This window comes from Rosa rugosa, chromosome 2, assembly GCF_958449725.1.
Source record: "Rosa rugosa chromosome 2, drRosRugo1.1, whole genome shotgun sequence".
NCBI classification, from domain to species: Eukaryota; Viridiplantae; Streptophyta; class Magnoliopsida; order Rosales; family Rosaceae; genus Rosa; species Rosa rugosa.
In genome coordinates, this window is record NC_084821.1 from 28,017,450 (window position 1) to 28,040,722 (window position 23,273).

Sequence of the window (23,273 nt, forward strand, 5' to 3'; positions counted from 1 at the left end):
ATTCAGCTGCGGGGTAAAGCTATAGTATGTTAACATTTCTCATACATCAACTATTTTTACCACTTTAAGGACTCATGTTACCACTTTGAGGACTAATATTACTATTTTGAGGACTCATATGGTAAACTAAGAAAATTTACCACTTTAAGGACTCATGTTACCACTTTGAGGACTAATATTACTATTTTGAGGACTCATGTGGTAACTAAGAAAATTTACCACTTTAAGGACTCATGTTACCACTTTGAGGACTAATATTACTATTTTGAGGACTCAAATTACCACTTTTAAGGCAATTGTATGCATGTCATACGTTAACATTTTGTAGAATTTTCCTTCAGCTGCGTTCACAAGTGTGATATTAAGCGGACTCTTTGTGCATTTTCCGAAGAGCTTATATGGCAAATTCAAGACAATCTCTGTATATGCTGGAGTAGGAGCCAAAAACACAAAATCAGAATTGTATTAGAAAAAGCAGATGCATATAAAGCGTAAACCTGAACATCACAGTAAAAAAGTTCATGAAAAATGTTTTGCCCTCGTGAAACAAACTCTTTCATCTAGATATCTTTGCTTATAACTATGCAAGGAAAGTTACATCTAGTGAAATCAACTCTTTGACCTAGATATCTTTGCTTATAACTATACAAAGGTCACCTGTTCATATCATCAAGATAGTTTGTTATTGACAATACTAAACAAGGAAAAACATTATACATTACAAGTATACCTTCAGGTAAGCTCATAGTTCGTAAGGCATCCTCTGCATAGAGTAGACAAGTTGGACCTTCCAGTGTATTCAAGGTTGATATATTTACATTGAATCTCCAGATTTGAATGGGCCATACTACTACACTGACATTGGTTGGAAGTATGGAAACAAGATCTGCATACTTAAGCTTAACAATTACCTTGCTGCAAAAGAGAAAATTACACTTTTCAGCATGATAATAAATATCTTTACTCAAGAGGATGAATCTGTTCATGCTTACCACATTCAAAAATCAGTGTATTTATTTTGATGACTTAGAAAACAATCTATTATCACGTGACAACGGATATCAAAAGCAACAGATAGTACCATGTCTCTCAAAGAAATATATATAGAAATGGCTAGTTTATGATTCTGCAACATAGGATATTTGCGTATCAGCAACAATAACAAATTGCTAATCTCAAAATATAACCTTCATAAGGAAATGACTCAATATATAAAACCCATGAGACCTGCAATTTATATATGGCACCAAAAGAATAAAATCCTGATAGACGACTACTAACATGTTTAGTATATCAAAATTAATGAAATACTATATCGAAAGCAGGAAAAAAAAACAAAACAAAAAAGTATAATGCAGAAAGGAAAATGTACCAACTAGCCAAAATCAGCAATGCAAACAAAATCAAGTGGTAGCTAGGTCAGGCTGCAGTGAATTTCTTTAATCTGGTTCCCATATAACTCCTTGACAAGCCCGAACCTTCATGCAAAATTAGTGAAGTAGCATAAGTATCAAATTAAATCCTGTTCTTAACAAAAATATCTAAAATGAATAGCAGAAACCTAATAACATCATACAGAGCTCTAACACAATTCCATTACACATTGCATGTTACTTCGAGCAATTCTTTTAACTTTTCAACACTTCAATTTTACTCTGAGTTCCACAGATTCGTTCTTTCATCATTTCATGGATGTTCGGATGGCACAGGTAAGCCACCCTCCACCCAAATCTAATGGGGCAGATTTGGATTTGAACCAAATGGAATAGGACTTGGTTTAACCTAACTCATATCATAAGTTAAAGCCTGGTAAAAGCAACAGGCAATAAACAATTGTCTAGTTATAAGAAACTAATCATCCTCATTATAGATACTACCTAGCACCATACAGTAACAAAAAGAAAGTTCCAAGACGTTCAATAGCAACATCAACCCCTAAATAGAGAGACCACAAAAACATTCTTTTAGTAGTTTAACATTTAGCACCACTATAGCCTACAAGTTTCCACAAATAGAGAAAGCACAAAAACGAAGCACCACATCAATTTCAGCTCAAATACAAATAGTGATTGAAAATCAAAGAGTTCAACCTCAACCTAACCTTAGAAATAGTAAGAAATTAAAAATCAATACTACAAAAAATAAAAACGTGATCAATACAAAGCATATACACAATTCCAGCAATGCAATTGCTTCCACAGAGATCATTTTGATGCTTCTATCACAAATAGAATTGAGCAAAATCAAATTGTACCAGGTAGACCTACTAAGATAACGACGAACTAACCATTGATAAATTGCATCAAAACCAAACAGATCGAGGTACTACAAAACCAGAAAACAAAAATAAAAATCAAAACTGAGATTTCACGATTAGAAAAGAACCAGAGGAATCAAGGTACTTCTCAAAATAGACCGGCGCGTGTATCACCTCGATCACCTGCTCGACGGCGTTCATTACGAGCGGTCCAATTCCGTCGCCGGGGTTTATGTTTTGGGCACTCGAAGCTCCGTCGTTGGGTCTGGGCATGTAGGTGACCGATTGGGTTTGGGCCGTGACGCCAGGTGAAGTTTGAGCTTCGTCTTCTACCTTTTGGATTTCTAATCGAAGCTCTGGGATTTCTGATCAAAATGGATAAGAGATTTGATCTCTGATATTTTTGAGTATAAAGCTATAAAAGTTTTTAAGGGCATAATCGGAATCAAAAAAATTGAAAACTGACCTTTTTTAACATCACTTCATTATTAATAATTAAGGACTAAATTAATATTACTAATAATTCATAATAGACCTTTTTATCAAGTGGGAAACTAAGTGATCTTTTTATCATTTCATACTCTAATATGACCTTTTCCATCATTTCCCTTAAAAAAAAACCAACTTGATACCTCGGTTTATTTTTTCTAACTTCTTTGTTAAATCAAATGCAAAATTAAGCCCAAAAATTGAAGTGATTTGTGGTCAGAGGGCCATCAACCATCTATAACTCAATCTTCTTCTTCTATAGAATTAAAAAAATCTACCATTCAATTTCAATTTCTACCATCGATCGTAGAAACAAATAAAATTCGGATGTTTCCCAACTTCTAAAGAAACAAAGAAAAATGGGAAGAGAGAGAGAGAGAGGTAGAGATAGAAGAAGAAGAGAATTAACAAAGTAAGATAAAAAATAATTGAAAAACAGTTTTTGCGTAAAATATTATTATAAACCCACAAAACACCGCACCACACGTGATCAATTTTAACAAAAAGTTACAAAAAATAAACCGAGGTATCAAGTTGATTTGTTTTTAAAACTTTAGGTATTATTTTGATCACTTATGAAAGTTGGGTATCAAGTTAATTTGTTTTTAAAAATTTAAGTATCATTTTGATCACTTTTGAGAGTTGGGTGTCATTTTGTTCGGTGCAAGAAAGTTTTGACCCTAGTGATGATAAAAACTCTATATAAAATGATCTCGACTTGACTCAATTCGATTCATCTCATAGAAAGAGTGATGTAGTAAAATCACCATTCATTACCTGTTATAAAACCACAAGTAAATAATTATGGGACTAGTTAGATGAACCCAAGATCTATAACTTCCTATTACGCCTTTATTAGAGCTACAGTGATTTTGTTTGTCCGGGTTAGAGCTCAAACCATCTTTGTACCAAAACAATCGGTTTGAACCTTTTGGCCTTTTGGGCCAGCTGATCACCTCCATGAAAGTGTCACTAAATCAAAATGTTCTAATTAGATTCTGGCGGTTTGTCGGTTTCAGCCTATTAGGAAAATTGCCAGAAAGTCCAAAACTCTAAAAATAAATTCAATAAATTGGGACAATTTCTTAATTTTCCAATAAGTTATTTTTTTTAGAAAACCTATGAGCAAAAAAAAATGCTTATCAGGAGTTAATATCTGTTTACCATGGGGTTAGTAAAGTATTTATATAAAAATGCAATAAAGTGTTACAGTAAATTTATGTGGGAAAAATACAGCAATTGAGAATAAAAAAGGGAAAATATTCATTTATCCAGATTTGAGCTAGTGGGGTTAGTGTTACCCAAACATCTTATGAGATTGTTCATCTACTCAATAAATTACATATTTTTTTGCTCTAATACCCAATTAAGTTTTTTTTTATTGTTTTTTGTTTATCTTTGGCACAATTTTGCCTTCTCTCACTTTGTCACTTAAAAAAAAAAAAAGTCATTGGAGACTTCGTCGGAATCCACTGATCAGAGATCGGAGTCCCGCATCCGGTTTTATTGTCCCCCAATTATACCCAATAAACTTTATTGCCCTAATAAAAATTTATTTTGTTTTATTGGGAGTTAATAAAAGTTTCCGGCGATCTTTGGCAACCTCCAGACCGGTGACCGAAGTCCCGCGTCCGGTTTTATTGCCCATCCAATAATACCTAATAAACTTTTATTGCCCCCCAATAAAACCGAATAAACTTTTATTGGGGGCAATAAAAGTTTATTAGGTTTTATTAGGAGGTAATAAAAGTCTCTAGCGATCTCTGTGATGACTTATAAGATTTCCAACTACCTCTTTGGGGGACCTCTGGCAACCAGTGACCCGTGATAGGAGTCCGGCATCGGGTTTTATTGACCCCCAATAAAAGTTTTGTTGGGGGTAATAAAAGTCTCCGGCGACCTATAAGATCTCCGACGACCTCTTTAAGGACCTTCGGTGATCGATGACTAGTTATCGGAGTCTCACGTCCGGTTTTATTGCCTCCCAATGTCAGCCAAATAGTCACCCTCAAGTATAAGGGGTACAAGTAATAGTATAGGGATTTAAAAAATATTGTCATACCCGCGAGGATTGGATTCCTTTCACTAGCTAGAGTGTGAACCTAAGGAGAGCTAGAATATGCAAATGTAAAATCCCAAACCTAGAATCATAAGGAAATCTAGGCTCATGGTGAGTATGTGCAAGATGGAGTAGTGATTTGATTTTGGTTTTTGAATATAGTTTTGAATTGAAAACAACTAGATGCTCAAATTTAACTAAATTTCTCTAAACTAAACTAGTAATCTAATGAAGGAAAGTTAGGATTTGGATTGTCTTCCACTAACCTCCCTTACAAGTATTGATGCATTTCAATATGAATGATGCTAAATTAATTAACCAATTTCTCTCCTTGCATCTTCTTGGGTATGACAAGTGTCACGCCCTGAATTTCGAATAAAGAAATTCGAATCCAAAATGCGATAACTCAAACAAATGCCCAGACAAACAGAGAAACTTTTTCAATTTAATCTAAGCAATAAAACAACCAAGCTCACAAATGTCAATACTGATTTTTCTATAGAGTCACACATTACATCACTACGTGTTTACATAAACTCGAAAGCATCAAGGTAAATGTAAACGCTCACCAAGAGCATACTAAAAACAGCAGTAAATAAAATAAACAAAATAGGTTCTAAACCTAATACTGCTGCGATAACAAGCTGCGGCCTCAACCCTGGTTACCCTAAGTCCCTAACATGCAGGAAAAACTCCTACACCATGGAATAGTGCACCGGGTTGCAACAACAAAACTAGTAAGCTTTTTAAGCTCGTATGAGTAAACTAAAATAAAATGACTCAACAACGCATGCTTAAAATTTCTCAACCCATGAGTTAAAAGCAACAACATTTAACTCCACAAAGCACAACTGAACTTACAATCACACAAGGTAAAAATTAGTAGTCCTTGCATAGAAAATTAGTTCAGGAGATCACCTAAAATCACACAATTCAAAACTATAGTAATCCCTGCATATAGTTTAGTTCAGGAGATTACATTAAAATCAAACGAAAGGAATCATAGCAATCCCTGCGTATAGTTATTTCAAGAGATTACATTAAAATCAAACGAAAGAAGAGAAAAAGGAAAATAAATAAGGAAATCAAACAACTCACGCTAAAGCCAAGAAATCACCCTTCAACTCCAAATAAACGATCTCACAAAATGACTTGTTTTCAAAACTCGACATCCTTACCTCTTAAGGGTAACATACATCACTAAAGTGATAAAATCATATTATTTCAACTCATACCATAATATGAAAATCAAGTCCCTCCTCGGACAATAAAAGAAAGAAATCACTTGAAACTCTCTTTTAAAAACTTGTATTCATGAGTCACAAGTAACCACGTGTTACCCCTATGACATACAATGGCAGACAGACTAGAGCTCTAACTGAATCATAACCCGTCACCCGGCCAAAGGTTATGGTATCCGATAACCCACCCTCAGTCACTATTGTGACCTTCAGTACAAAGACCCTCGGTACAAAGACCAAAATATTTAAAAAGTCACTCAATACTCAAAATGTTACACAACCTCGACACTTTCCAAAACAATCTAATTGACTGCAAAAATATTGTTTTCAAAGCTCAACTCCCATCTCAAAAACAATATAGAAATCAATTTCGAAAGATTGTTTTCACTCCTTAAACCACCACCACAATTTGACAAGTAAAACTCTCAAATACGAAACGCCAATAATATAATTGTTTCCATTCAAAAGAAGCAAAATTCATTCATTTTCTTAGAAAATTAAATCACAACGTACAATAGCAACATCGAACTCACAAAACATATTGATTCCATCTCATTACACAACTACACCAATATATATTCCACGTAAATATATATATATATATATATGTAGTCACCAGCTCAGGAACGCTATTAATACCAACTATAGTTCACAAATACAAAACCCGTGAAAAATTATTTTTATAATAAAACTTCATTTAACTTACTTATGAACCGTTGACAATCAAGTTCATATAATTTAAAACAAATATTTATTTTTGAAAACAATTTCACAATTTAACGATTAAACCGAACAATAATGTAACTCGGTTCGTAAATGAACCATGTGAGATTTACTTACCTCTAAATCCAGCTGCGTCTTCTCTTACAGCCGAGATAAAGTATAGAAACACACTCCGTCAATCACCTAATTAAAATAAGATCTCAACTCAGTACACGATTAAAACGAAAGCGGTTACGGTTCGAATCAAGCATTTGAACCCAAAACCAAAGATTTCGTAAATCGAGACAAAACTTCCTCTGAGACTATTCAAGGTCTTCGGAACACTTCTAGGATCAATTTCTCAAAATTATAAGATGATCCAAAGGTCGGATCCGATGATCCAAAGGTCGGATCCTCACGGATCACAAATCGAAAAAATCGAAATTACGTAAATCTAGCATGCTTCAATTTATCACAACAAGACCTCATGATATATCGACAAGCTCGTATCGAAAAGCAGGTGGCAATCATGAAAATAGAACCCAAACACCTGGCTGAACGCGTCACCGGCAGTGGCTGAGCGTGGGCTCCATGCGCCGCCGGCGACCCCAAAATTGGGTCACGAAACCTATGCCAAAATGTTCATCTCAACATATACAACAATTTTCACAGCTAGCACAAAGTCTGAATCAAAGCCATTTGGCCGAAATTTACCTCTAAAAATTCAAGAATCGGTGAAACCATAGAATTTCAAATCCTTAATTCAACCCTCACACTTCAAATCGTTGCCAGCCGCTTGGAGGGAAGCATCCATGTCTCCTAAGCTTCGAAAGCTCTCAAGAATCATCGCCGGAGGTGGCAGGAATCGGGAGTTCTGATGAAGCCCTGAAGCAACGCTACCACCAACTTTTCCTCCTTGCTGCGCCTTCTACAGCCAAAATCGTGCCACCAAACCACAATAGACTTGAAGAGGGAAGAGAGGCGAATCGAATGGGACCGGTGGCGCTCCAATCCGTGGCCGGACAGTGAAGTTATCGCCAGAAAACGAGGGTCGACGGCGGAAAGAGAAAACAGCTCGGGGTTTCCAAATTTGGAAACCTTAGATTTTTCTGATTTTATTTTCGGATTTTTCCATTTATAGGAAAATTTCCAAAATTGGAAACTTCTTCTGATGACCATAACTTTTTCATACGAACTCCAATTTTCGTGTTCTGCATATCCACGGGCTCGTATCAATGCGCTCTACGATTTCCATGAAGGACGTTTTCACAGAATCCTAATGTATAAAAAGTCAACCCTTGAATCGAAGCATTCCTAGCGAATAATTGTCCGAAATAATTTCTATTTTTCGATTAATCATAAGAACAAGGCAAAGAAACTATAATTTTTACCAACTGGGACATTTATTAATTTCACGTAAAAAACACGAAATTGACACGAAAATTCAGGTCATTACAAGAAGGGACATGCTCCTTTTGTGATATTAAGTAACCCCTCTCGGGTATAGTACTTAACTACTTAAGTCATGCATTTAAATCCGGCTAGGTATCTAGTGCATTACCCTAAGTGCATAAAGTTTGAAGATGAAGAAATCAAGCAAACCAACCAAGCTTATCTCTAAGTGATTGTAATTCATAACTTCTACATGCACACCTAGTGTGCTTTCATGCTTTAGCTCTCAAAAATTACCAAGTTCTAAACATATATTATACCATGACATGGAAAATACACATACTCAAAGTGGTAAAGTTTAAGCATATGCATTCAACTCTTGAACTAGCACGTGGACATGTTAAAGAAAATTGCATCACATCATATTATAACATCAACTCATACAAGATTGGCTAGAGCTTTCAACCTTAGCCCCAACAAAGTAACTACTCCCTCATGACCATACACATTAGCATCAAATCTATAATATACATCAAGATAATTAAAGAGTTAAGGGAAAGAATGAACTAGTTGAAGCTTGACAAATTGATTGCTCCTTGATTGCTTCTTGGATCCTCCTTGATGGTGGAATGGATGGATGATGGACTTCTTGTTGATGATGGATGAATGGAATGGTGATAAAGATATGATGCTCCTTTGGCTACTTTGAGTGGTAGTGATGGAGTAGTAGTGGTGGTGATGGAGTCATGGTGGTGGAAGATGGTAGTTGTGGTGGTGATGATGGAGGGGATAAAGTAGTAAAGGGAGTATGGGCTTGGACTTTGGGAGGTGGAGATGGAAATTTTATGGTAGAGATGTAGAGAGAAAAGAGATGTAATGGGTGGTATGAGGAGTGGTCTTCTTGAATGAGAGAATATGTGCTTAAATTGGGATGAGAGAGGTGTAAAATGATGATGGAAAGCAAAGGGAGCAGCTAGCTTCATGAATGGAGCAAAAAGGAAGAGTGTCGGTTGTGGTAATAGATCCCAAAATCAAGAGGAAAAGATAAATAAGGGGTGACCTATATTAGGGTAGGTAATGATGAAGAAAAGGTAGTGATTATACCCTAAAACCTAGTAGATTTTTGGGCGATGATAGTGGTGGACTTTTGGGTAATATATAGTACTTGAGACGGTATGGAAAAGAAGGAAAATGGATGGCGTTGATTTTGAACCAAAATGTTTGGGATTTGGTTGTGAGAGAATGATGATGAATGGATGTATTGGAATAGGTACAATGTTACTCCTCCTCCTTGCTCCTCCACGAATATGGCCGGAAAATACATGGCACCACCATGAGTGGTGGTAGGCCGCCATTTGTGGTGTTTGCCGGAATTTAGAATTTTACTTTTTGCTCCACATTTGACCGTCATTTTTCCTAGCTCCAATTCTCCACTTCAAAGCCCAAAATGGATGTTTCCTTTACTCTTGTAATATTCCTAGATAAATAAGAAAATAATTTAGTGGAAGCTAAAACAGACTCAAAAACAAGTTAAATTCAATACTCAGGAGAATGCATATATATGTAAATTATGGTCTAACACCCAATAATATCTAATAAACTTTTATTGCCCCCCAATAAAACCCAATAAACTACGGTCTAACACCCAATAAAAGTTTTTTTTTTTTTTTAATCAAACCCAGAGCCGGGTGCCAATATATATTCATCTAAAACCAGAATAGGCCGTTACATACCCTTCCGCTGCCATGTAAAGACAGACAAGAAGATAGTGGTAGTACCCACAGTGATACATAGAAATAGATCCACTCATTAGACATGTCATGTACGTAGACATAGCGGAGATGTGGGGTAATAAAAGTTTCTGGCGATCTCTCCAGTAACCTATAAGATCTCCAACGACCTCTTTGGGGACCTCCGGCTTGTGATGAGATTCTGGCGAATTCTTCAATGACTTTTTAATTATTCGGAGGGCAAACTTATATTTTCACATTTAAATGTGGTAAGTGGGCATACAAATCTTTTAGTGGAGTAAATGGGCATTTGTTACGCCAAATTTGGGCATTTGCCAATAAAAAATGATATAAAGTAGTATTTGTAGGGGGGAGACATGGAGTTGTTATTTGTTTATAAAGGACTACTCACTTAAGAAACAGTTTTTAAGGGACTATGAAGGAAGGAGTGAATCTAACAGCTGAAGACAAATGCACAGTTTTAAGTTGTTATAATTTCAGCTTTTGGGAGAAAAATTCAGTCACCGTCCCCAAACTATGCTACCAAGGCCAATTTGATACCCGAACTCTCAAAAGTACCAATGTGATACCCAAACACGTATTTTGACATCAAGGTGATATTTCCGTCAAAAATTCCTAACGGGACCGTATGTTTGCTGACGTGGCAAGCACGTGGGGTCCTATGTGATATTTTTATCAAGGGCAGAATAGTCTTTTACTACTAACTAATTTAAAAAAAAAAAAAACGAAGCACAGAGCTCCATCTCCCCCCCCCCCCCCCCCCCACTCGGTTCTGGTTTTCGGGTTTCTTGGTTTTTATGGCTTTGGAGGCTATCAGTCTCTCGCTCTCTCTCCTTCTCTCGACCCCCGTCTCCTCTCTCTCACCAACTTCATCCTTGATTTCTTCACTATCCACCATGCCTCCATATCCATAGTACCTATTAGTACTCCTCCACGACCAGCCGATTCGGACACCAACATCGAAGACGACGATGTCGCCGCAGCCGTCAATTTCGAAGATGACAAGGATCACCATCCCCAAAACGACGCCGTTGTTTTCCCACTCGCAGCTGCTCCCCAATGGCGAATTGTGAACCAGAGGCAGAGGGGAGTGTTGTCACTCAGATTAAACGACGACGTCGAGGGTTATGAGCGGCTGCTGGCGGAGGTGGCGTCGAAGTCGCGGTGGCTGAAGTGGTCAAGAGGCCTTGATGGTGGCGGTGGCTGTGCGTTCATCGACGGCTTGGGTAAAGATTAGATTTTTTTTTTTGTGGTAAATTCTGGGTGTGTGATATTGAGGATGGTTGATGTTATGGTTATTGGGTTTGTGATTGTGATTGGGTGTGTTCACATTGAAGAGAAGCAGAACTGCTAGCTTGTGGAGGGAGGACCAGCCGCCGGGAGGCTCGGAGAAGGCGGCAGAGACAAGATCGGAGACGACGAAGCAATGTTCTAATCGATCTATCTGGGCTTTTACTTTCTGGGTTTTCAATCAATCTCTCTCATGAACATCTCCATTACTTTCTGGGTTTTCAATCGAAGAACCTCAAACTCTTGGTTGCTCTCTTCCTCAAGCAGCAAAGCAGAAACTCTTGGTTATTTTCTGGTTCGATTTCTGATTCTTCAAGGTTAAAGTCTCTCTCTGAAACTCTTGGTGAGTTACTGTGTTGAAATTGGAAGTATGTAGCTTCATACTATGCCTCAATTTATATTTAGGGATTAGATTTTAAAATGGCTTTGCTTTCGATTCTAGTCATGCAAAAATCATGTATGTAATCTAGCCGAAATTATTTTTGTTTATGTTGTTTGTCCGGAAATTGAATTGCAAAGGTTATGGGGTGAGGCAAGAGGCTGTGGTGGCATACGGTGCTCTTTGTGCTGTGGTTTGTTCAATTCCTATAACTTCAAATGGAAGACAGAACCATGTTATGCTTGGGAGCTTGGTTGACCAGTTCGTTGGTTGGGCGTTGCTGTTGCTTAGCAATTTCACCGTGATTAGATTGATCGAGCTATCAAATTGTATTGGCTTGTATTGTACTATTGTATGATTAAAATCATTAAATTGGGGTGGGTGGCTGATGACGTTGTCAGGTAAGTAAGGAAATGTGGTGGCGGAGCTTGCAGCGGAAGTTGCGGCGGTTTGGCTAGAGGAAAATCCCAGAAGAAGAAGAAGAAGAAGAGAAAGAAGAAAAAGAAATGAAAAGAAAAAAAAATGAATTAAAAAAAGGTAAATTGGTCTTTTTTTTTTTTGGGCCCACGTGCTTGCCACGTTAGCAAACCGACGGCCCCGTTAGGAATTTTTGACGGAAGTATCATCTTGATGTCAAAATAAGTGTTTGGGTATCACATTGATACTTTTGAGAGTTCAGATATCAAATTGGTCTTGACAGCATAGTTTGGGGACAGTGACTGAATTTTTCTCGCTTTTAAATCTCATATATGTTGTTATGATACATTTATTCCTCACAGTTTTTCCTTAGGTGAGTAAGAGAGTTTATTTATTTATTTATTTATTTATTTTGGAGAGAATGCAAGAGTGTCGTTTGTAAACTTGCTAAAATAGCGAGTGTAATAAAATTTTAGAATTTTTCTTATCCAAACAATAAGAAATACAATTAAAAAAAATCCTGGAACTATGTTATGTACCAACAATTTACTTCCACTGCTTGCTGGCTTTAGGTATATCCACAAAGACACTTACAATATCAAATGGTCAGAAATTTTAGCTAGATTAGTTGGGTTTATCTTTTCCTGTTGTCGTTTTGGGTGATTTTGACTGTATACTTAATCGATGAAAAGAATGAGAAATCTAGATCCATGTCACTCCCACAGGCATTGTAAATCTTACATTCCCTTTGTTTCCTAGTCTACAGACTACCATATATATAGTGCGCAAATCACTATTGTCCGTCTCCAGATTTTGTTCAAAGTAATGACATAGCACATGTTTCTGACTTCTGAAAACGCCTACTATCTGTGAATCTTGGTACCGGAAAATGCGATAAGTATGCAACTGCCACAAAGGTGAAACTTTCTGCCACCTGAAACGACAATTAATTTGAAGAACTGGCTTAAAAAGCCAAGGAAAGAGAATATATTTGGTAGAAGGTACAAGCTTTAATAGTATAATTACCTCTGCAACAGGGTGGACAAGCTGAAGAAGAACTTCTAGTGTGACTACTGTTTGAGTATCACACGTATATTCCCAGCCCTAACTCTTTCGGATTTGTCTCCACCATCCATGCAGGCCTGTTCAAGAACCATAAAATCTTTAGAAAAGGAAAATGGAATAGCCAACATTGTATCAAAATGGAACCATAAAATCTTTAGAAAAGGAAAATGGAATAGCCAACATTACATATAACTACACTCGATCTATGCGCAGGAAATGAAATAACAGAAAGTGGGAGCAGCACAGAATTCTTATTTTCTGCTATGCTACCCATAAGGCATGAGGAAAACACTTCTAAAAAGCGAAAACAATTTACATCACCTCCCCTCCATAGCCTCCAACCAGAACCAAAAATCCCAGGCTCTTAGATTCATCCACCAGAACAACCTTATATAATATCTAACTCAACCTTCCTCAATGGGTGTCACAAAAATCTTTACCAATATAGGTTATGAACCAGACATAATTGATTATAAGATCATAGGTTATATGTCAGAGCAGAGAATGTATCGGAAAATTTACTTGTTCGTAACAAAATTTATTGTGCCTTGTGCAGCACGTTTGAGAAGGACTTCCCTTGCCTCAATTGCAATCCCTTCAGCCTATACACAGAGAATTTGATAAAAAGGCTTATTGCATCAAAGTGAAGCGTTTAGGTTTATAAACAACTCGGCTCTATTACACACCTCTTCTGGAAACCAAACTCCAGGCTTTGTGCTTCCCTCAAGAACTGCCAGAACAAATGCAGATGTTGCAGTTCCAACTGATCTGGAAAACAGATTCTATGTCAGTCACATCTCATTCAGATCCTACAGTAGGTACTTTCAAATACATATGTCCCAAGGATTACATCTAAAACAACCTTGTAACATTTAATAGACATTTAAAGAGGACCCCAAAAGAAAAAAAGAAAAAAGATAAATAGATCTTTGGGCAGCTTAAGACTTACACAGAAAGCCTCTTGTGACTGAATACACTTACTGTATTGCGGCCGCCAGAACAGTCCAAATCAACCTGTCATAATCACCCCCAAAAAGAAAAAAGATGGTAAGAGAAAAGAAGAAAGCTGAATTGCGGTAACAGAGATGGTGCAAGTACTCAAAATACTCCAAACAATGTGTATATTACTTCTCCTTATCTAATACTGAAAAAGTTAGAGATAGAAGATGATTAAATAAAACCTCAAATAGTACTTTTAGTGTCTATATTGCCTCACCCGCATTGATACACGCTCTCCAGCAATCTCATCAACTGCTCTGACTACAGGGTCAAACATTTGAACCATCTGTTGGACTTTGCTTCTGTCTCTCAACAACTCCTGCAATGTTCAGGTCTAGATTATTATTAAATTATTATAAGAACTAGCAAACTAGTTTAGAAGTCAAAATTTAATGTTTTGTTATCAGTGAGCATAATATAACAAATTTTCATATTTTTAGTCAACTAATTATCATTTGAAGTCTAAACTATTTACTATGGGGACTATCAATAAAAGTTTCAAATTTTACAGCTAGAAATACAAATCTGAATCAACTGAACAGATACAGGACACTTTAAATGTCATAGCTTACTGCAGGAAGAATAGTCATGGCTTCCATTGCCCAATTCCAAAAGAAGGGGGCAGTTCCAAACCGGGCACTGACAGTAGGTACTCCTAGGATCTCGTGAGTACTTCTTACCTCTGGCAAATTCCTGAAAAAATTAAGACCATGTTCAGTACAAGTACAACTGTACAAAGCTTTTCTTATTGGGACCAAACGCAACTTCATAGTGTACTAAATTACTACATGAGCAGAGAGACAGAAAGTCAGAAACCAACTGGTTCATCTAAATAGAAATCAGTATGCTTCCAAAAGAATGGGAATGTAGGCCCGATCTGACCTCTGGAAAGTGATTTGAGAATAAAAAAGACATCTCATGGAGGGCTACTATGCTATCCAAGTCTTAAAAGATATTCTGCAATCCATCAACTACTGCATGACTCGCAAACCCTCATTGATATAATTGACAAAACTCAACCTGGCTATGAGAGAGCCTCTCATAAATGTTTAGCTGTACCACCATTTTGGTAGATAATAAGTATATCTGTTTTGCAATTCTTGCAACAACTGTGGAGGGACTTCTTCGATTTATCAATCTTTAATGCAGCTTCCAGTATGGGCATTTTGTCAGTCTCCCTAACCATGCTGAATTATTATCATTGACCCATTTTATTGTATCTGTTAGTGATAGGGAGTGGTATAAACTGGTGATTGATATGTTACGACATCAAAAAGAAAGAACATACCTAGAAATCGAACAGGAAATGGTCTGTAGCAATAAGGTTCAAATGTTTCTCTACCCTGTTGATTTTTGGTGTTGGGGTGGGTGGGGGAGGTGGACTCTGTGAGACTTATTTGCATCATCTTCACACTGACCATATTGGCATTGTTAAATGGTTTTTCAGGTGTGCTTTTATATAATTGACTGGACATATGACTCTGTGACTCCAGACTCATGCATAAAACTGTAGCTTCTTCGAGAGCAATATCTTCTTGCACAACTTACAATAGATAAACATCTTTCTTTCCAATGCCTTTTCCAAAGTCAATCTTCAGCATTCCACTATATGGCCTTAGTTTGATCTTTTCTCCTGATTGAGGAGCCCATTATCATGGTTAGGTGTGTGACATACAGAATTCCTGATTAGTTATCAAACACAGAGAAAAGGAGAAAAATTTTGTGTAGACATGGTTGATACCTTTATTAAATGCAACAACCTCCTCTCCAAGAAGCAAAAAACTAGTAGCTAAGATGGTTGGACCAGCCCCACCAGTACCTGCTGTGTAGTAGAAGAACCTGGCAAGGTCATATATGCACATGATTTGTTAGGAACAGAATTCATCTTGTAGCCTATCATAGGGGTAATCAAGAAGTGTTTGAAAATCAGTAAACCCCCAAAGCAATTAATCTTAAAGTCGGTAAAAGTGACGTGAGAGGCTAATTGGGGAAGATTGGTCATGGATCTTGAGAAGTGTGGCCAAAGAAAGTATATATTTTGATTTGATTTGAAACACATTGTAATTGGAAGACACCACTCAAACTACATAAAGACTCCAGAATAGAAAAAAAGACCAAGTACACGCCAACAATTGGAGATGCATTTGTAACCTCAAGTTTAGAAGAAAATTGTTACCTTAGCCTTTCTGGTTTTCCTTTGTTTTCACTTCTTGCGACACGAACTAGTTCTGCAGCCATCACTGTCATTATAGCAGTGGCAGTCAGTTTTAGGTAGACAAGGAAATTGTAGATATAGTCCACCTTTCACTTTCACATAAAATATTATCTTTGAGCACCTATAAACTTATGACTACATATATCTTAAATAGGTGTTCTAACATCTAAATGAATGGGAAAGTCGTTAACAATGGCACATAAACCTAGGCATCATGAGTCCTTGAGATTTTCTAAAACTTGCATGGACAAATCTAAATTTATAATACCACATTATGAGTTTTGATTCCTTCAATTTTACATGTGAGTTACAACTGTTCTCAATTCAACAAACCCTAGTAGGGGTTTCTCAGCTTAGGCTATTTTAGCTCTACCTATGGCAAGACAATAACACCTCTCACCTATATCCATGGATAAAGAAGACTGGTATTTCAGATTACTAGTATCTTACATTTAGCTTTATAGGAACATATCTTTCAAACTTCATCTTGTTCAATCAATTTTCTTTAGTTTTATATCAAACACAGATCATATATATGCACCCGCTTGTGTACCACATTTGTGTATTACAAAACAAGATGGGCTGAAGATAGACCATTGCTCACTCCTGGATATATTCCACCAGTTGTTATGGCTGGAACATTAGCTGCAACTGCTCTATCGTGGAAAGATTTCGCACGGAATGCATAGGCTGTATCATCACAAACATCAACATAGGCTGTCTGTGGAAAGACAAAAGACATTGCCAAAGTCAAATATCATTTTATACAACAGTTCGTATATATTTTCCAATTCAATGTATATCACCTTGGTCTTTAAGGCAGCTTCCAATACAGTGCACTTCTCTGCCTGTTGGAATGGGCCAGCAGCATGAACTACAAGATCCGCATCTACAGACAGAAGTTGCAGGGTACTTTAGGGACATGATAAAATTACTTGCTTACAATGAAATCTGATCATCCCTGTTTCATGAAACTCACAATAAGATCATATAACCCACATGGACATCGATTTATGACCACTATCATATAAAACTAATCAAATGAACTTCTAACTTTCTCTCCAATACCAGTTATGAAACAGAAGAAACTTACCACACAATAAATCGAATCAGTTGTTTGTACTTGACCCATAAAAAATAGAATGTGAAATAGATGTACACTTGCACACCATACTAGTAGACAAAAATTAAATTCGTGGAACCAAAAACAAAACATGTAGAAAGAAATTAGAAAATTGTTCACCTTCCAGAGCTGCTTCCAATGATTTTTCATTGTTAATATCGACTTCACAGAACTCCGAGTTCGCCCCAAGAGTGGTCAGCATTTCAGTGCCTTTCTCCCTGTATGAAACCCAATTGCAGCCATGTGGCATCTCAACTTGCAAAGGTTTTCCATAATCAATCATACATGGGCAAACCAAAGAATATGTGAAAGCCAATGCATTTCGACAGCATTGCTATACCATCTATGTATAACAGGCCGTTGTTTCTAGGAATCGTTAATAGGGTTAATAAAGCTTAATTGGTACTTTCCTCTATTACTCTTGTGCAGTGGATTTTAGACACAAATCACTCATGTAGATTAGCATAACATCCTTAAAAAAAGAGAAAAATAACCATGCCGTTCTGTTCCGGTGCAGCTTAGGAAACTCTTGGTTTGATAAGAAGATGATTGGATGGTTTACCTGTTCCGGCCGGCGACGATAATTTGGAGGTCGGGGCAGAGGTTGGAGAGGGCAATAGCAGTGGATCCTCCGACCCGACCGGTTCCACCGAGCACTAACACCCTGGAATTCCGGGTCTTCTGGGGGAGTTGGACCCGAGTACTGGTTTGGGTCTCCGTAGCACTGGCGACATTAACAATTGTACTACTTGTCCTGATTCTGATAGCGGCGCTCTTCAAATGCAGTGATGACAGTGAAGCTCCCGCCATAACTTCTCTGCCGTACTATGTATGAGGCTATTCCGACATCCTATCAGTTTCGTTTTATCATTTCAACTTGTATCTTTGCTGACGACGTGGCACTTTTTGGTACCTACGTTTGGAATTGTTTTTTTATTTACCACGGAGACATGGGTTTTTACTATTTACTGTAGAGGTTAGAAAACCGCAAATTACGATAATAACTAAAAATCTAAAATAAAATAGGCACAGGTTTGCCAATGTCTTTTTTATTAAAAGGGAAAGTTGCATAAGTAGTAAGGCAACAGCACAATAAATTGTAGGTGATGTTTGTTTCCTGGGATTGTCATACCCCGCATTAATTTTTATAATTGTCCCGGACTCCTCAAGCTGGGCTTATGTTTACTATGTCCTGACCCATGTTTGGTGTTGGAGGGACTAATAACTACAGCCCCCAGTCAACAATTCAACATCTGCTCGTTGTTCTTAACGATTACTTCTGCAGAAGAAAGCTAATCTGGCCACATGGGAGTAACGCGCAAGCACCCAACCACAATAAACAGAAAAGTTAAATGACTATCTCAAGTATCTACATGCTTTCAATTATACAAGCATGCCAACGAATTGTTAGAAGTTCCAGACTTCTAGTTTACAAGAAACATGAAGACCCAGACTCCATCAACACCACAGACCTGCAACACCATCAACATCATCAACAATTTCTCTCAGACTTCTCAGATCAAAGCCATACCCAATGATCTCTTCCAGTCAAGCCAAGGTGCCCGTGTTCTTGGTCAAGGGATATGGGTTTCCAGTCAAGCCAAGGTGCCTGCAATTCTTCCCAAACAAATTCTACTACCAGAATGGAAATCCTTCACCCAAATCCAAAATTATGCAATTCCAATCAATACCCATCTAAGCAAACAACAAAACATCCAATACCCAATTCTCAAAATACGATCTTTCATTGATTCATTACCTTTGCAATTATCTGATTCCCAATCATTCAGTTTGGTTTCTTCTCAGCTTTCAATTTGCAGAAGCTTTCGAGGAAGTTCGTCGGACATGGTTTGAGGAGGTGAGATTTGTAGAGGCTTTCAAGAGAGTTCATCGGGCATGGTTTGAGGAGGTGAGACTGATGAGAGAGTTCGTCAATCACTAAAGCAAAGAGTAGAGAGAATGAGGGCTTCGGGCTTCCACAATCCCATGGTTTTTGGGGTGTCTATGGAAGAAGGTGTTAGGGAGAATTTGGGACTCTAGAGTCTCATTTAAAATAGTCCCGCTTCTTGCCAAACATGGAATTAGTATAACATAAGCTGATAATGATGTCCAATTTCATCCAATCCCATGTAACAAACACCCCCTAAGGGTACAAGTCCATAATAGACAGATTTCGAAACTAGTGACAGAAATTCCAACATTGAAAAGCAGAGACTAAAGTGAGGCCCAAACACAGGTCGAAAATCGGGCTCAGCCCAAAAACTCCAGATCGAAAGTGAGGCCCAAACACAGGTCGAAAGTGAGAACCTAAGAGAGAGTTCTTGTGGTCCTGGTCCCCGTCTGGGGATTCCACAAGGGAGATCCAGATCGAGCTAGAAGCCAAGTAATCTTCCTTGTCCAAAAACGGGGGAAACTACTTCCTGAAGTTCTATATGAGAAGATTTGCCAAGAGAATTAAAAAAAAAAAAAAAAAAAAAAGTCCATGGATTTCTTAAAAGAGTAAGAGAGCGCTCTCTAGTGTAGTGACCCGAAAGGGGGGTCCCACAGCGCCGCGACTCCGAGCCAATGAGGAATCGACATGTCACGAATGGCATCTCGATAGCTCATCAACCCGAAACCGCAAGGCCTTTTGAGTTTAGGTTGTTGGTTTACAAAACACTTTCTTGGACAAATCATTCTAGCAACCAAACAACACATTTTCAAAAGCGGAATTCGAAATGGGCTAAGAGTTTTGGGCTTGCGATCGGAGCCCAATTTGGAAAATAAAACGGATCACTAAGTAACTACAAGTATGGGAGACGCGCCCCAGGGTTACGGGTCTCCCGGAATTTTGTAAATAAGTGAGTAGAAAACAAACAAATAAATAAGAAGTAAATAGGTAAGTTACTACAAAATCCGATTAAGGACCAAAACCTTCTTTTGATGAAACTAAAGAGAAATGCGCCAAGCCGTGCCATGTGCCTCCCCTGTACGCTTCCCGACCACATGCTCGAAACCTGCACACTATAGTAGGGGTGAGCTTTCGTCCTCGCATGCCCAGTAGGGGCCGACCCAACCATGCTAGGTTTGAAAAATAATATACTTGAAAATATTACTACATAATATTGTGCACGTTTATCGAAAAATACTTTAAGTAAAGAGGCAACCACAAACATTTGTTTTCTTTCAAAAAGCATATGCAGTATGCTTCACACAATTTGGAGCTCCGAGATACTTACCTGCCGGCTAAAATAAGATAAATCAGTGACCGATCTGGTTCGTCCTGAGTAAGAGAACCAGCCAACTACTCTGTAGTCCTTGTGACTACAAGTAGCGAAAGTGTCCATTTCCTGGCTCTGAGTCTCCTATGACTGGTTCACTGTCTGTACTTACCTTTCCCCGACAAACATAGGAGCACAGCCCCCTCCGGAGGTTCACGGTTATCGACACCGTGGGATCCCTAGGAATCTACGCGTCTAGGTCCCATTCACTTTCAGGTCACAAGTACACACATACAAGGGTACAGTATCTCAACATGCAAGTCTAGCCTCGGTTTTCACAATTTGCAATTATCAGTTCTGAAAACACATGTATCACGAGGCATCGACTAATGAACAACCAAAAACGTACTTGCAGGCAACATACTATCTTAGTATAGCATTCCACATACACTGAAAAGCCTCTAACAAGGAAGGGACAGCTCACCCTACCTGGAATTGGAGTGCTTGCCCACATTCGGGTTCGTTCTCGACTTTCAACACTTTGTCCACTTCCAAATGCACACGCTCGGGTCCTTTATAATAAAATTAAACCAATAAGTAACTTGACTTCATTATAACTCAACTAACCGAGCAACCAAAACATTTACTTAATTTCCTTATAGTCCAACGAATTATCTTTTGATCGAAACAGCGATCTAGAGCTTATGCTTGAAAGAGTTTCTTTTGGTAGATAAAATCTATTATCCATTCCTAAATAATCCAAATCCAAATGACATAGCATTTGAATCATTTAGGATATGGTGATCACACTTGGCACTTTCACCTTCTTTTGTTTAGCACTTTTACTTTAAGAAAATAAATCACAACTACCATTCCCGAATGATTTTGTTTACTAAGTTCATTCCGGGATATGATAACTACGAGAATACTTTCATTGTTTTTGTTTCACTAACTTTAATAGAATAACTTAAGCGTAAGAAATCCACCACTTTCTTTGTCAACAACTTCTCAATATTAACATCAATCATAACATTTAGCTTATGTCGTAAAATTGATCCAATCTCAATTTTCAAACTGTTTAAGCCTTTGACCCAAAATGTCATCTTAAATTTACCTTTATTTAATCCATTTTCCAAGCATTCAACATCATGCTCAACACTCACACTTTTTACCCATTTCTACAATTTCAATCGTGAGTCACAATACTAAGACTTAACCGAGTCACATAGTTGCTACTAAAAATTTCACACATTAACCATACTCATTCATCGATCAAACAACAGATTACAACCATAATAGTTTCACCAAACAGCAGATTCAAAACCCGGACCCTTACCAATTCTTCTTTTCCAAACTGAAAGCTAATTCCAAATGCTGCAATCCACCACCCATAGTCGTGTAAACACCTAACCAATACCAGATCATTAATAACCAAACCTTGACCATTTCGGTATCCCAAAACAGAACCTGTACATGGTTCTTACCTTCTCCAGTTTCAACTGAAATTAACCCAGCAGCTCCTCCTCCTCCTCCAAAACTCCAAATTCCCGAACTCCACATACCCGAAGTCCTCCAAAAATGCAGAACTCCTTCAACCTCAATTCTCAAATCAAACAGCAGTTGATTAGGGCTTCTCAATCCACATCGAAAATCAGGGTTTTAACCAAGAGAGGGTAAGATAATTACCTAATCGAAACTATCTGGAAATTCGGCATCCATGAGCGGTGGAGCTGCGGTGGCTCATACGCCAGCAGTGGCGCGTGAAGCGCGTACGGCGGCTCTGGTCTGAGTCGGAGGTCGGGGCCCTAGGGTTTTGGTGTTTGACAAGGCGCTGACTCGATTCTTGATGGTGGTTTCGCTCGGTTTGAACTGGAGGACGGAAAACGAAGACATGCAGAGGCAATACTCCGGTGACGATGCGTGCGGTAGTCTTCCGGCGTCGATCGTCAGCGAAACTTTGGGGTTTCAATGCTCGGTTTGGTCTGGGCACGTTGGTGTCGGCGGTGTGTTGAAATGATGGTCGGAGATGGAAGCTCTGGCCGGCCAACCTGGCGGGACTGTGGTGGTCGTCTGTGGAGATTAACGACGATGCTTGGTGGTGATCTCAGTTGGGCTTTGGTCAGATTTTGGTGCTGGTTCGATTAGTGGTGATGGTGTGGTGAGATGGTGGCCGGAGCTGGAGTCTCCGGCGGTGTCAGAGAGAAGGAGAACGAAAGAGAGAGGTTGGGGTCGATGCATGGCTTCAATTTCTCTTGGGTTTGGGTCGCATCTTCGTGCTGCATTGATGGGTGGTGGCGATTTTGCAAGGTGGTGGCCGGAGATAGTGGCTTCTGGCGCTTGCAGAGGGAAGAAGAAGAAAGAGGGGACGAGAGGTCGGGAGAGAGAGAGAAGGGAGGACGCGGCTGCAAGGGAGAAAAAGGGAGAGTTTTGGTTTTAGGGTTTCCCATTTTTCCTATTTATACTTGTGTACGTGAAATACCAATTTTGCCCTTGCGATGAATTACGAAACTCTCCTAGCTGATTTCCTTCGGGTTTTTGGGCTCGTAACTTTCCTTTCCCTTGTCCTTAGTAATTTCTCGACGTCGTCCTAAACCTAAAACTCGATTTCGTTAGAACTAAAAATTAAAATCGTCACTACAAGTCTTCTTTTCAAATTTGCTTCGACGATCTTTGCTTCAATGAACTTTAGTAACC

At 38.3% G+C, this 23,273-nt stretch overlaps 2 protein-coding genes across 4 annotated transcripts; both read right to left on the reverse strand.

Moving 5' to 3' along the window:
• Positions 1–44: 44 nt before the first annotated feature.
• LOC133728051 (uncharacterized) lies at positions 45–2,626 on the reverse strand. Of its 2 annotated transcripts, XM_062155473.1 has the most exons (4): positions 2,432–2,626; positions 2,288–2,325; positions 731–915; positions 45–428 (listed from the first exon to the last, which is right to left on the reverse strand). In XM_062155473.1, exons 1-4 carry the CDS (start codon positions 2,528–2,530, stop codon positions 274–276), a joined length of 477 nt encoding a protein of 158 aa, XP_062011457.1. In that variant the 5' UTR covers positions 2,531–2,626; the 3' UTR covers positions 45–273. The 2 variants fall into 2 exon arrangements, 1 of the variants encoding a protein (XP_062011457.1); XR_009855571.1 differs by lacking the exon at positions 2,288–2,325 and having other exon boundaries at positions 2,386–2,626.
• A 9,882-nt stretch (positions 2,627–12,508) lies between these two features.
• LOC133731969 (uncharacterized) lies at positions 12,509–22,995 on the reverse strand. Of its 2 annotated transcripts, XM_062159419.1 has the most exons (18): positions 22,064–22,995; positions 21,916–21,985; positions 21,069–21,151; positions 20,293–20,382; positions 17,942–18,292; positions 17,500–17,597; positions 17,063–17,145; positions 16,851–16,977; positions 16,218–16,281; positions 15,783–15,880; positions 15,590–15,674; positions 14,614–14,734; positions 14,259–14,360; positions 13,992–14,056; positions 13,729–13,810; positions 13,565–13,644; positions 13,004–13,119; positions 12,509–12,911 (listed from the first exon to the last, which is right to left on the reverse strand). In XM_062159419.1, exons 5-17 carry the CDS (start codon positions 18,187–18,189, stop codon positions 13,062–13,064), a joined length of 1,311 nt encoding a protein of 436 aa, XP_062015403.1. In that variant the 5' UTR covers positions 18,190–18,292; positions 20,293–20,382; positions 21,069–21,151; positions 21,916–21,985; positions 22,064–22,995; the 3' UTR covers positions 12,509–12,911; positions 13,004–13,061. The 2 variants fall into 2 exon arrangements, with proteins under 2 accessions (XP_062015403.1, XP_062015405.1); XM_062159421.1 differs by lacking the exons at positions 12,509–12,911; positions 20,293–20,382; positions 21,069–21,151; positions 21,916–21,985; positions 22,064–22,995 and having other exon boundaries at positions 13,061–13,119; positions 13,729–13,805.
• Between the last annotated feature and the right edge of the window lie 278 nt (positions 22,996–23,273).